The 14,727-nt window shown below is 40.2% G+C and overlaps 1 protein-coding gene across 1 annotated transcript; it reads left to right on the top strand.

The window, feature by feature from the left end:
• The first annotated feature begins 377 nt into the window (after window positions 1-377).
• prkcsh (PRKCSH beta subunit of glucosidase II) lies at window positions 378-12,943 on the top strand. Its single transcript, XM_062049814.1, has 18 exons — window positions 378-482; window positions 1,319-1,420; window positions 4,202-4,318; window positions 4,641-4,736; window positions 4,807-4,864; window positions 8,879-8,996; window positions 9,086-9,215; window positions 9,306-9,390; window positions 9,472-9,550; window positions 9,704-9,787; window positions 9,869-10,027; window positions 10,102-10,186; window positions 10,575-10,644; window positions 10,730-10,819; window positions 10,885-10,959; window positions 11,027-11,126; window positions 11,198-11,351; window positions 12,786-12,943. Exons 2-17 carry the CDS (start codon window positions 1,333-1,335, stop codon window positions 11,336-11,338), a joined length of 1,575 nt encoding a protein of 524 aa, XP_061905798.1. The 5' UTR covers window positions 378-482; window positions 1,319-1,332; the 3' UTR covers window positions 11,339-11,351; window positions 12,786-12,943.
• Window positions 12,944-14,727: the final 1,784 nt, after the last annotated feature.

The following is a 14,727-nucleotide window of genomic DNA, read 5'->3' as shown; positions in this document are numbered from 1 at the left end:
AGCGGTAGGAAATGGATGGATGGATGGATATACAATAATCGCGATGCTAATATTGCTGTATATTATATTATATACAATATTAGTGATGCTAATATCGATATTTATTGCAATATATTTGTTAAAAGACTGCACTAAATAAGAAGAATGGTGAAATATGACTTAGTAAGATGTTATATTTTGCATGTTATTCTAAAAGAAAATGTTTTGCATAAATCATTGAAAATATGCACTTGTTCGTCTCAGGGACGAGATGGCCGCAGCCTCTCGAGTGACATCCCTTTCAGCCAATCGTTAAGGCGGACGACACACGATCAGCCAATCACAGTTGGTCAAAAAACACCCGCGAATGATATGCTGACAAATCCGAGCGAGGCGGTCGTACGCATGCGCACTGCGTCATTTCCTCCACCGCCGGCCAAAGTCTTCATTATTAGCAGTTAGCTTGGCGCTGGCCAACATCGGCGGAGGAAACTACTTCACAGGTCTGTCTTTCAAATACATCTTTCGTCTTGATATCATGTGCCTCAAAGTGCGCTCTGTAAACTCTACCGTCCGTTTGGAGTCAAATGTTGCTAGCTAGCGTATTTCTATTGTATTAGAGGACAGATGGCTGTTTTAAGCTAGCTCATCCTCTTTTGTGTCACGTGACCCCGCAGCTCTCTACACTTTGAATGTTGTCTTGGAATGTCTCCTCCACTTGCAGCTCTCTACACTTTGAATGTTGTCTTGGAATGTCTCCTCCACTTGCAGCTCTCTACACTTTGAATGTTGTCTTGGAATGTCTCCTCCACTTGCATCTCTGTACAGTTTTAATGTTGTCTTGGAATGTCTCCTCCACTTGCAGCTCTCTACACTTTTAATGTTGTCTTGGAATGTCTCCTCCACTTGCAGCTCTCTACACTTTGAATGTTGTCTTGGAATGTCTCCTCCACTTGCAGCTCTCTACACTTTGAATGTTGTCTTGGAATGTCTCCTCCACTTGCAGCTCTCTACACTTTTAATGTTGTCTTGGAATGTCTCCTCCACTTGCAGCTCCCTACACTTTGAATGTTGTCTTGGAATGTCTCCTCCACTTGCAGCTCTCTACACTTTGAATGTTGTCTTGGAATGTCTCCTCCACTTGCAGCTCTCTACACTTTTAATGTTGTCTTGGAATGTCTCCTCCACTTGCAGCTCTCTACACTTTGAATGTTGTCTTGGAATGTCTCCTCCACTTGCAGCTCTCTACACTTTTAATGTTGTCTTGGAATGTCTCCTCCACTTGCCGCTCCCTACACTTTTAATGTTGTCTTGGAATGTCCCCTCCACTTGCAAACAGAAAGTGAAAGCAGCATGACGACGATGCGCCTAGTCCCACTACTGTTGATGGTGACGGTGTCAGCCGTGGAGGTGCAGCGACCTCGGGGAGTGCCGCTGACAAGTAGGACTTGATGAGCTCTTTACTTCTACTAGGGACTTTTATTCATATATTATATATATTATATATGTGGATATTTTTCCTTAGCCTTGAATGAACACTTGATGCATATAATCCCAGCAGTATGATGATTCTATGTGTCTACATTCCAACATTCTTCTTCATACTGCATTAATATATGCTACTTTTAAACTTTCATGCAGAGAGGGAAACCACAACTAAAAGTGTATTTATGAAACAGTTATTAAGCAGTGGCACAAACATTCATGTCATTTCAAAACAGAAAGTGCAAGATTGTCAGAGACATTTTAAAACAAGCTATGAGTGCACTTTTGTGCATGATGTCACTAAGATGACACATCAAAACAACACTAAATTAAAGTGCAATTTTTGTTCAGAAGGCCACTACAATAGTTTAAAACAAATAAAGTGCACTTTTGTGCATGATGTCACACAAGATATTTCAATAAGTGTCAAATAAAAATGAGCTGCATAATAGGACATCAAATAGTGTATGTCCTTCACTATGTGGTAGGTTCCTGCGGACGTTATCTCCTTCTGTTGTTGACTATTTGTTTCATACGGTGTTGATGTGGAAATGGTTGCTTGGGCATTTTGTTGGTGTGGCACCGAACAGAGATGTTGACATGCGGAGTTTCAAGCACTCTTCATTCTCTAGCGGGTGACTTTTCAAATGATGCTACATTAGTAGAGCTGCTACTTTTTGTAGCAACGCTTTTGCCGCATACTTGACCTATTAATACGGGTGTAACGGTACACACAAATTTCGGTTCGGTACGTACCTCGGTTTAGAGGTCACGGTTCGGTTAATTGTCGGTACAGTAAGAAAACAACAAAATATACACTACCGTTCAAAAGTTTGGGGTCACCCAAACAATTTTGTGGAATAGCATTTTGAGCGTTTAATTGACCCCACAAATGTGATGCTCCAGAAAGTCAATCTGCTCAAAGGAAGGTCAGTTTTGTAGCTTCTGTAAGGAGCTAAAGTGTTTTCAGATGTGTGAACATGATTGCACAAGGGTTTTCTAATCATCAATTAGCCTTCTGAGCCAATGAGCAAACACATTGTACCATTAGAACACTGGAGTGATAGTTGCTGGAAATGGGCCTCTATACACCTATGTAGATATTGCACCAAAAAGCAGACATTTGCAGCTAGAATAGTCATTTACCACATTAGCAATGTATAGAGTGTATTTCTTTAAAGTTAAGACTAGTTTAAAGTTATCTTCATTGAAAAGTACAGTGCTTTTCTTTCACAAATAAGGACATTTCAATGTGACCCCAAACTTTTGAACGGTAGTGTACATTTTTTGGTTATTTATTTACAAAATTTGTAAAAAATGGCTTTATCCTTTTAACATTGGGAACACTATAATAATTCTGCCCACGTTAATCAACATTAAACTGCCTCAAGTTGTTGCTCAGATTAAATAGAATGACAAAACTTTTTTTCTACATATAAAAAGTGCAACATTAAACAGTTTCAAGTCAACTCATCATGCTTAATTTATTACAGCATTTGGGAAGCCTGTAGTTGATTTTTATTATGTAAATGTTATATTTTTATCAACATGGGATAGCAGGGACCCTGCCATTCAAAACTAGGCTGCTACATTACTAATGATTAAATGTAATGTATTAAATGTAACTATAGCTGAAAAAATAGTACAATAGCAATAGGAGAGACTATTCATCCCTGAACACCACGGAGTTCATGTAGGCTTAATGATGCAGTTGCATTACACACACACACACACACACACACACACACTGCAAAATAAGCTAACGTTACGCTAAAAGCTAATTAGCCTTCACCTCAAGCCAGGACTGCAAGCGAGCTGAGCTGCAGTTTGTTTCGAGAACGTCAACGGGCTCATAGTGATGTTACTAGTAGTTGACTGGGAGGTGCTATTTTAATTTGGGGAGAGTCCGCTGCCTGATGCTCACCTGCTAAACACTTATCTGCTAACCCCACCGCGGAAGCACTGACTCCATGCGCTCTGAATACGCACTGCTGATTGGCTGTTACTGCTCTGAATATGCACTGCTGATTGGCTGTTACCGCTATGGTTAACCAATCAGATGGTTGTGTGGGTGGGACAATGCTGGGTGCTGTGTAGAGTACTGACAGAGAGCAGAGCAGCTTGTTAAGACTTTAGCTTAGACGGCTACTTCATATGTTTTTGTGGATACTCGTTCGGTACACCTCCGAACCGAACCGGAACCACTGTACCGAAACGGTTCAATACAAATACACGTACCGTTACACCCCTACATATTACAGTTGTCTGTTTAACATCTTCCCGCTTGAAGCCAAACCACCGCCAGACGATGGACACCCTGCTGTTTTTCTTGGGAATTAATTATTCTTCATTCATTTGTTACCAGATTGGCACCTTCTCTCTCGCGTATTACCACTCCCGCTAGCATCACAGCTAATGTTACCCATGCTGCTACCTCTCTGCTGGGCGAGGGCGTATGACATTGCACACGTGACAGTATGTGACGTATCTAAGAAGGTGCGCTTGTTTTATGTCTCTTGTGAGAAGGAGAGGCAAGAAAGAGTGAGAAGAGCCTGTAGTGTAATGCCCGCAGCTAAAAGCAACTGCGTGAGAACGTATACTCCAATATCACCATTTAGTCATTTTCTATATCGCACAGAGACAAAGCCGCGATATATCCAGTATATTCCATATATCACCCAGCCCTACAATAGTGCATGCAGAACAATCTTGTATTGTTTTTATCTTTGTGCCACAGAAAAGCATTTCTATGAGGAGGGCACACCCTTCACCTGCCTGGATGGCTCTCGCACCATTCCCTTTGACAAGGTGAATGACGACTACTGTGACTGCCAGGATGCTTCTGATGAGCCAGGTTCGTGCATCCTCTCATGCTGCTGAGGTTATATAACCACAATAATTATTTAGCCTAAGCCCCGTGTCAGCCACACTAAACCAGCGTTTAAGGTTCCCCTCCTCAGACACATTTTTACAAGGGTAAGTGCACCGTGTATTTCTTGAATCTCCGCCTCTTTGCTCTGTATGGACTCATTCATCGTCTACTTAAACGGTGGCATTGTGTGTGGACACGAATAAGGTTAGGTGGGATTTACCCTGGATAACCTTATTAGTGTAAACGGGGCCTAAATGGCACAGCTAGTGTTTATGATTAAAATGACACGTTTGCTCCCTTGCAGGCACGCCAGCTTGCCCAAACGGCAGCTTCCATTGCAACAATGCAGGTTATCGACCTTTCTTCATACCATCGTCCCGCATCAACGATGGGATATGCGGTAAGGTCCTTAATGGCATTGAAGATGTATTTAATCCAAGTTAAATTCAACAAGAATGTGTCTTGTACAGATTGCTGTGACGCGACAGACGAGTACAACAGCGGTGCTACCTGCCAAAACACCTGCAAGTGAGTGTGACATTACACAACTACAAGTGTACAGATAATGGAGCGCACTTAGCAATGTGAAGATATACCGTACTTTTATGTAGGGCTGGGCGATATGGACGAAAAAGTATATCTCTATATATTTTTACTTAAACTGGATATTCAATATATATCTCCATATATTTTGCTGTGAAAGTATAAATATAAAGATATTCATATTTGAGCGAGATTCATTGAAATTGAAGTGAATGACAACTGTACTGTAAACACTTTTAAACACCCAGTTAGTCAAGATGGTTATTAACAGTACTTTTATTAACCAGTTAGTCAAGATGGGTATTAACAGCACTTTTATTAACCAGTTAGTCAAGATGGGTATTAACAGCACTTTTATTAACCAGTTAGTCAAGATGGGTATTAACAGCACTTTTATTAACCAGTTAGTCAAGATGGGTATTAGCAGCACTTTTATTAACCAGTTAGTCAAGATGGGTATTAACAGTACTTTTATTAACCAGTTAGTCAAGATGGGTATTAACAGCACTTTTATTAACCAGTTAGTCAAGATGGGTATAAACAGTACTTTTATTAACCAGTTAGTCAAGATGGGTATTAACAGCACTTTTATTAACCAGTTAGTCAAGATGGGTATTAACAGTACTTTTATTAACCAGTTAGTCAAGATGGGTATTAACAGCACCTTTATTAACCAGTTAGTCAAGATGGGTATTAACAGCACTTTTATTAACCCAGTTAGTCAAGATGGGTATTAACAGCACTTTTATTAACCAGTTAGTCAAGATGGGTATTAACAGTACTTTTATTAACCAGTTAGTCAAGATGGGTATTAACAGCACTTTTATTAACCAGTTAGTCAAGATGGGTATTAGCAGCACATAAAATAAACTGTTTCAGTAGCACATAATTACATAACATAAATAAAATAGAAAAATATTTTTTCTACGTAAAATAAATAACATAGCTCTGCAAATAATACAAAATGTATTGTTTTAATTTTCTTTAAAAAAAAAATTATTATTTTGATTTTTTTTAAATTGTGTCCTGTCCAGCCTCTCGTGCAATTCATATTGTTGATGTCGATGGCCATATCTGCTGTACAGATTTACTTGAGAAAATAAGGCCATGTCCACACGAACAAGGAGAGTTTCAAAAAGACATATTTGGAGTTAAAAGAGTCTCCATCCACACAAGTGTAGTTTCCAAACTGTCTATGTCTACACACAAACACCTGCTGTCATGCACATTTTGTTCAATCAGAAGACAAACCGCAATAGCTGACTCGCTGGCATTACACCTCCTATTATGTTTATTTTGATATATTCTTTAGACATACATGTACATTATCTTTAAAACCAGCCTGCTCCTCCACAGAGCCCTGGGAACATTGTCAAAGAGCGAATGCACGCCTGTGCTGCTGAATCCCAATACTAATACAATTATAACGTGTTTAGCAGCATGTGTTGTGAAGTGTACATTATTTCTAAAATCAGCAAGCACTAACGAGCCAAGGAAACCCTTTTGCATGTTTGAGTGCCTATATAAAACACTTGCAAGTTTGTGCGTCGCTGCAAAACTCTCTTGGAAATCTAAAGCATTTAATCACGGATATATTACATGTGCAATGAAGTGCATATTGTCTTTAACATCAGTACACAGGAGGTTGCTACATCAGGGGCCGTACTTATCAAGCTTCTTAGAGTGCCATTTTACACTTAAGTCCCGAGAATTTGCGAAATTTAGTCCTACTCTCAAACTTAAGAATAAAAGCTTTTTATCAACGTTCTTAAGTCTAAGAATCACTCCTACTCTCCACGATATTTAAGAGACCTTCAGAGGTGTCTTAAGTGGTTAGGAGTTGCCAGCAGGGGATGGCACTGAGGCGAGAGAAACGTGCGCGAACGTTCAGGGAACGGAACAATGTTTTTGTTTTTTTTGATGACGAGCAGCTGATCAAACGGTATCGTTTAGACAGAGCGGATATTATTTTTGTCACAGATTTAATACATTTCGATTCCTTGTTGATTTCTGCATGTGTCTGCAGTGGGCTAGTATATATAGAGCCACCCACACCAGTTTCAAATGAGTTGCCTAATTAATGAATTGGAAAGAAAATGTTATGACAGTAGCGTATGTGTGTGGCCGTGAGGTGAGTGACGTCAGTGAGTGTGTGGGCGAGAGAAGAGAGGGAGCGGTAGCGTGAGTGCCGGCGGGGACTAGTTTGTTTTGTATTATTTTGTAGTTTATTGTCAAAATATACACTCCCATTGTCCACTTAAATATTTCCAAGATATTTCTTTATTCTTAGACAAGGGATTCCCTTCCGTGATTGGTCATTTCTATGGACACAGAAATGACGTCACCTAAAATTGCGTTTACGGCACATAGTAATGTCGTAATTCAGCTCTGAGTGTGACACTTAAGATTCAGTCCTACACTTCGCTGAAAGTGTGAGTAAGACGCTTGATAACTAACTTTTAAGTGCAGCTTTCAGCCAAGAATTTATTTACTCTTAAGTCAACTCTTAGCAGACTTCTTAGGAGTAATTCTAAGAAGCTTGATAAGTACGGCCCCAGGTTTTTTTTACTTGCTTGGTCGCTTTTTACGCGCGGCTCCATCCACAAAAATGGAAGCAAGACCTGTAAGTTGACTTTAGGATTTGTTGTTAAATAAAACCATAAGATATAGTTGCACCTTTCCTATGACACAGCAAAAAGTTTTTCTTGTCAAAGTTGTCCCATCAGGTAGAGGTTTGACAGCGATCATATCCAAAACAGCTGACTGTCATTAGCACCGGCGGGAGTGTCGCAAAGCCCATTTTTATGTCTTTTTTATTCATGTTGAGTGAAAATAGAAGCATGTTTACGTTCAAACATACATGAATTCCTCTTATAGTGTGTTTAAAGCCACAAGGCAGTGTTGTTGAGCTTTGGATTTGACAGCGCACAACCGTGACATCATCACAAGTCTCACTTTGTGCCGTGTCAGCCCCCTGCGATCCCGAGATGGACAAGCGGTAGGAAATGGATGGATGGATATTGTAGATTGTTTACACTACCGTTCAAAAGTTTGGGGTCACATTGAAATGTCCTTGTTTTTGAAGGAAAAGCACTGTACTTTTCAATGAAGATAACTTTAAACTAGTCTTAACTTTACAGAAATACACTCTATACATTGCTAATGTGGTAAATGACTATTCTAGCTGCAAATGTCTGCTTTTCGGTGCAATATCTACATAGGTGTATAGAGGCCCATTTCCAGCAACTATCACTCCAGTGTTCTAATGGTACAATGTGTTTGCTCATTGGCTCAGAAGGCTAATTGATGATTAGAAAACCCTTGTGCAATCATGTTCACACATCTGAAAACACTTTAGCTCGTTACAGAAGCTACAAAACTGACCTTCCTTTGAGCAGATTGAGTTTCTGGAGCATCACATTTGTGGGCTCAATTAAACGCTCAAAATGGCCAGAAAAAGAGAACTTTCATCTGAAACTAGACAGTCTATTGTTGTTCTTAGAAATGAAGGCTATTCCACTAAATTGTTTGGGTGACCCCAAACTTTTGAACGGTAGTGTAAATCACACAACCCTAGTTTAGGCTAAGTTGCACTAAAACAAGTCTTTGCGTTTGCACAACTGCTGTTGAATTAAATTATACTACAAAATATAAACTATGAATCTTTGTTTGTCACCCATATTCCATCATTGCCATGTGGATATATCATTAACACGAGCCTTGTATTGTATCTTGACTTCCTTTTTATTCCATCAACTTGCGGCCGTTTTCTTATGCAGTTGTTTTTGGCGCTTGTGTTTTTTGGCATTTGGTTCTGACCTAATAATACCCCATACCTTTTTCACAGTGTGAAGCAAATGTTATTATCATGGGGTATTTTTTCCACACAGCTTTTTTTTTCTTTTAATTGCACAGCTGTTGGAATATGTTAAAGCATCTTTTGTACCAAGTGTACATGTTTGCAGAGTGCCACAATGAAAATTTGCTCTTGACATGTAGGGAATTAGGGCGCCAAGAGAGAGAGAGTCTTTATCAGTTGGCTGAGATCACCAGGGAGGGCTTTATGCTTAAACAACAACTCATCAAGGAGGCCAAGAAGGGTCTGGAGGCCAAGAAGGTACATATCTGGTACTTTTCTTCATTCAATCAGCTTACTTCATATTTTGCTGACATAGTACATATTGAAAGGTTTGCTTGTCCCGATAGTCCAAAGTATCAGAACTTGGAGCCGATAAGAAACAACTGGAGGAGAAGGTAGAAGCTCTGAGAACTGTGAAGGAAACTGCAGAGGAGCCTGAGAAGGTAGCTAAAGAGCGCCATCTGAAGGCATGGGAAGGTAAGGCGAAATATGCAATTGTATTGTGAAAACTAATTCTGGGTTGCACTTGTTACTAGATGTTTGTGTGTGTCATTAATCTTACTGCAGATCAAAAGGCTGCAGTGCGCACAGAGAAGGACAAAGCTCGAATGGCTGAAGTGTTTCTTGAGCTGGACGATGATGGCGATGGCTTGTGAGTGCCAGCATCCACGTCATAGTGACTCTGACTGAAGGATTTACATGTGCATAATTACACATTTTTCCTCGTTTGCAGCGTTTCCGTGACTGAGCTTCAATCCCACACTGAGCTCGACACAGATTCGGACGGCTCTTTCACCGAAACGGAGGCTCAGGTAAATAGCACTGCCTTTTGCAGCTTAGGTCAAAGTTAATCGATTACACGGAACCCGAATAAACATCAACAAATTCCAAACGCTATTCCTTCGTATTGAGACCCCCCTAGTGGTGGAAGCTGCGTACTGATGGTCAGTGTTTGCACTGTGCAGGCCATTTTGGGCGGTGTGGACGTGGCAGACCCGGCGGCGTTTCAGGCAGCCTGGAAGGACATCAAAGACAAATTCATATCCGAGGTACGACGCGGGCGTCTCTGTCGGCCTACTTTGTCCTTAAAAGGCTCAATTGGCGTAATGTGAGCCTTTTCTTGGCGGCAGGCCCAAGCACCGCTGGAGACGCCGCACAGTGAGGCAAGGGAGCCTGTCTCCGACAATGACTCTGAACATTACTCTGAGGTTGAAATCCCGGAGGAAGAGGAGGATGATGATCTGGAGGAGGAGGAGGAAGATGATGATCATGAGGAAGCAGACTTTAATGTACACTTTTGTAGCTTCTGTGCTATGTGGAAAAAGTTGATTCCAGTGAGTCACCGTGTGTGTTTATCGCGCAGAGACCTCCTGCCGTGCAAGAAAAGGTTGACGAAGACGAGGGGATGATGCCGCCCTACGATGAGGAAACGCAGACCCTCATTGATGGTAAGTTTGTGTGACTCAGCAGGCTCTTCTGGGATGACTAACTCATCCAAAAAACACTCCAATATGCTTGCATATGTACATCTTATGCTTCTCTGCCACCGGGACAAACACTTATTGCAATCCTTATTTGTGCATCTTTGCTTTTTTCACCATTTATCCGCGTCAATATTTAGAATGTACTGAAATGTCACTCCTCTCAGGCAAGGTCACAGAAATATTAGAAAACAGCTCTTGGTATGTTTCAGGACAGTATGTTAAGTGTCTATTAAAACAAAGCCTACTCTTTTCAAGAAGGAGAGGAGTTTCTGGATTGGATGTCCTGAGTTTGTGTTGTGGACAAGAGTACATTAATGACCTATGTATAATTGAATTCTGTGTTGCTTCCCAGCTGCTCAGAAAGTGAGGGAGGAGTTTGACGAGGCTGAGCGAGCTCTCCGGGAATTAGATGATCAAATGAAGTAAGTACCCGGAATAGGACGGTGTGCCTTTTTCCACTAAGGCAGATCTGCTAAAACTCACTGCCAATGATTGCTGTCTCTGTAGGAACCTTGAGAAGGAAACTTCCTCTGACTTTGGACCCAATGCTGAGTTTGCCTACCTCTACAACCAATGCTATGAGTTATCTACTAGCGAGTATGTGCCAATATGCTTATTTTGTGTAAGTGACACTGCTAAAGTGTGTATGTCGCCTGTCTCAGGTACATCTACAGGCTTTGCCCTTTTAGTCGAGTATCCCAGAAACCCAAGTATGGTGGATCAGAGACCAGTTTGGGGTAATGCAACAATACATCTGAACGTTTTCTTGGCGTCTTTGCAACTAATGACGGTTGTTGTGTGTAGGACCTGGGGCCAGTGGGAAGGTCCTGAGGGTGACGTCTACAGCGTGATGAAATATGATCATGGAATGGGATGCTGGCAAGGACCCAACAGATCCACCATGGTGTGTGGCCAACCTCCACATACTTTTTAAAAAAGCCCCCAAAAGCAAACGTGCAACATTTTGTCTTGCAGGTAAAGTTAAAATGCGGGAAGGAGACGGTGGTAACGTCCACGTCAGAGCCCAGTCGCTGCGAGTACTTGATGGAGTTCACCACACCTGCACTCTGCCAGGATCCCAAGACCCTGGAGCATATGCTGCATACAGAGCTCTAGAGGCACTCCATTTGTGAGTAAATCTCACTTTGCAGGCCCTACCAGTCATTTCAGACACATTTATGGTTGCACACTTCTTAGTGACAGCCCACACATCTATAAATTGTTTGCGCAAGCTCAAATATAAAGCGTGGTACTAAATCAAAAATAAAAATGCTGCACTAGCTGAAACGTGATAACCTGACGGCATAGCGTGTCTGCATTTGATTGTGAGGATCACACCATTGTGCCATTAAGACTTGGTGAAGAATAGCAAGACGTCAGCTGAGGCAAGGTAATGGCATCTTCTTAAGAGTTCATAATGTTAATAGATGGACAAGAACTAATGAAATGTGAAAGTCTAACCACTCTTCAAGCTGTGCCAACATTGGAATGTCGCATTGCAGTAATCTGAAGTGTTTTAAAAAGCTGCTTTTGTGACAAATGTATGGATGAAAAATGTTATTTATTAGTGAAAGGTTTCTGTGTTGTAGCATAAGTTTAGTACGATGTGTTCTCACTGGAATTAGTACACAGGGCAAGCACTACGGTATGTTCATGTAAGTTAAATCAGTGTTTCCCATAAACTGCCAAGATACCTGTGGCGGTGGGGGGCGTGGCTATTGGCGTGGTCACCATGACATCATCGAGTAATTTGCATAATTTACTACAATGATATGATTTTCTCTAAAAAGGCTCAAAAAATGTATACTTACTAATTAATAACAGTTTTGTTTTAAACGTCCATCCATCCATCCATTTTACAATATAATTACAACACTTTATGTACATATTTATATACAGATTTGAACAATAAGTTATTCACTGAAATATATTTATTAATTGGGGTTCTTACAAAAAATATATCTTATAAAATATAAAAGCTAAAATGTCTCTTAAAGCTCTGCCCCTTAAATTAGTGCATACTAAATAATTTAACTTTAGCCTACTACTACAAGCATATTATTTACCAGCAACATAAAGTGAAACAGAGGCAGAGGTGTCCTGCCACAGTCAGTAACAAATAAACAGAAAACAGTAGTGGTCAAATACAAATAAGGCAACAAGAGAAGTATCCTACACTTCTCTTTTGTAAAGTAAATCTGAACAGCCTATATGGGCATCTACGTCAACTATATGATTTGCCTGAGAAGAAATTTTTTAAAATTTGTGGCGGACGTAATTCTTTCGTGGCGGTCCGCCACAAATAAATGAATGTGTGGGAAACACTGTTAAATAGGTTTCTGTGTTCTGCAAAGTTGTTTCCTAGCTGATTATGGCACTTTTGTTTACAATCATCATTTGAACTCCACTATGAACCCTAAGGATAATACACCGAGCAGCTGCATCACTGGAAAGTGCTTAGTCCACTGGAAATGAAATGAAATGAAATCCTCCTGGGATCGTACTCCCAGCTAAACAGCAACGAGGATGTCACAAAGTGAGCATGTTTGTGCTCCTCTTGCAGGTTGTTCACCAGGGACCACGTTGCTGCGGCAACAGGAAGCTGTGGGCCAGGGCGCCTCCGTGTTAAGTTGTCATTTCCAGTCAGTTACATTCCAGTTTTAACGTGTGCATCAAGTGTAATATTTCATCTAACTTGACATAAATGTGTTTTCTTTTAAACACGTCTTGCGTGTGGTCATTTGAAATATTTAGTTTCCTGTGTCATCTGTAGCGCAAAGATGAGAGCTTGAAAAGTGAGTAAACCTGTCACATGATAGCTTTTTAGTTTTGGACTAGTCCAGTGCTTCTCAATTATATTTCATATCCCCCAAGGAGACATACTTTGAACTCCCTTTTTGGGAAGTCTTGGACTAATCAATCAACTTAATTCTGATTGTGCTCTGTTTATATGTGTTGCCGTAAACATTTCAACCAGCATCTTGTTAAGACCATCATTCCTAAAGCGACAGTGCGGCATAATTATTGGTAGTCAACAAAGTGGGGCCAGTCATATTTGTAACTTTTATTTTTTTCTGGCATGTAAAGTACAAATAATCAAACAATTCCATGAAAAAGTCTTCAAGCGTCTTCAGCTGAAATCCCAGTAGTAAATTTCCTAGACTAAACTGAAAGGTTTTGTGTGTTTTTTCTCTTACCTCTTTGAATATTTTTTTTCATTGCTCGTTTGGTCATGTCTGGAAGTATGAGTGTTTTGTTTTTTTTGTATTCCCGCTACTTTGATCATTTTTGATTTGTTCTACCATTCCAGGAAAAATGTAAGAAAAACATCACTACGTATACTGCGTCCCCTCTTCTAAATAAATAGACACAAAATACAGTTGGTTGAAAAACAGAAGGACCACGCGCCCCCCCGCCCGCCCGCCCGCCCGGTTCCCCTCTTTTCAACAAGAAGACCTTCCTGCTGCTTGCCATTCATAAACTCATGGCCAAAAAGAAACATTTCACTTTGCACAAATAGTTTTGGAGGATCGTTATTAATTCTTTCTAATTCAAGCATGAGCAGGCAGGAAAGCATCTTGTGAGGGACAACCCCCGCCCCCTCCTCCTCCTGAAAGAAGGTGGTGGTGGGGCGGCCGTGCCGTGTCTCGGGGGCTCGCTGAGCGTTTGAAAAAACAAGACTGTGATTAGATTAAATAATTAAAATATTTTCATTGAACAAGACAGACAGAACACAGGCAGTAAAGGCATAACATCTAGCACACAGCATGTATGTTTATACACTTCAATTAGTTAAATATAGCAGTGCATTCTTTGACTATGGAGAACGTTTCCAGATCGTACTTCTAAAGCTGTTTTTCTATTTGTCCCCCTCCCCTTTTTTTCTCAAGAAACGAAATGGTGTAACCACAATTTTGGCAAAAACTCAAAAGTCTTTTAACCTTGCAAATATAACAAAATAAACCATAAATATACACAAAACATACGTTATACGAGGCAATAATAATAATCATAATAAATAGTTTTTTAAGTTAACAATAAGTTAAAACTACAAGCTTAAAGTCGCCAAATAATACAAGTTTGTCGGCGCTATTTTTGAATTTTTTCTGTTTAAATTATTTTTTCATGTTGCAACAAAAGCTACCACAGACTTTTACAAACACAATCGAAACACAGCTTGATTGAAAGAAAATAATCTAAGTCTAAAATCTGCATACACTGTAAAAAACTGCAACTAATTTGATAATGGAAGGAAAAGAAAGCATACTCAATCAATGCAACCAAACATAATCTTGACCCATATGTGTTTCCTATGGCAACATCAACAACACAAATACACAAATTCAACAAGTGAGTCCTGATATGTAAATGAAATCAATAAATTACGAAAAAAGATATTTGAAGTTGACATGGGCTAAAACTGATGATATATTAGACAGTATTCCTTTTGAGGTCACTGAGGATTGCTCTATTAAGTCAGACAATTTGCATGGTCAGAGCACAAA

The sequence above is a fragment of the Entelurus aequoreus genome, linkage group LG06, assembly GCF_033978785.1.
Source record: "Entelurus aequoreus isolate RoL-2023_Sb linkage group LG06, RoL_Eaeq_v1.1, whole genome shotgun sequence".
Lineage (NCBI taxonomy): Eukaryota > Metazoa > Chordata > Actinopteri > Syngnathiformes > Syngnathidae > Entelurus > Entelurus aequoreus.
This window is presented reverse-complemented; position numbering and strand designations above follow the sequence as displayed.

Bases quoted from the DNA above. Each gene is read 5' to 3' on its own strand.
- prkcsh (XM_062049814.1), top strand. From the start codon at position 1,333: ATGACGACGATGCGCCTAGTCCCACTACTGTTGATGGTGACGGTGTCA. The intron at 4,319-4,640 runs GTTCGTGCATCC...GCTCCCTTGCAG, and splicing joins GGATGCTTCTGATGAGCCAG to GCACGCCAGCTTGCCCAAAC. The intron at 9,216-9,305 runs GTAAGGCGAAAT...ATCTTACTGCAG, and splicing joins CCATCTGAAGGCATGGGAAG to ATCAAAAGGCTGCAGTGCGC.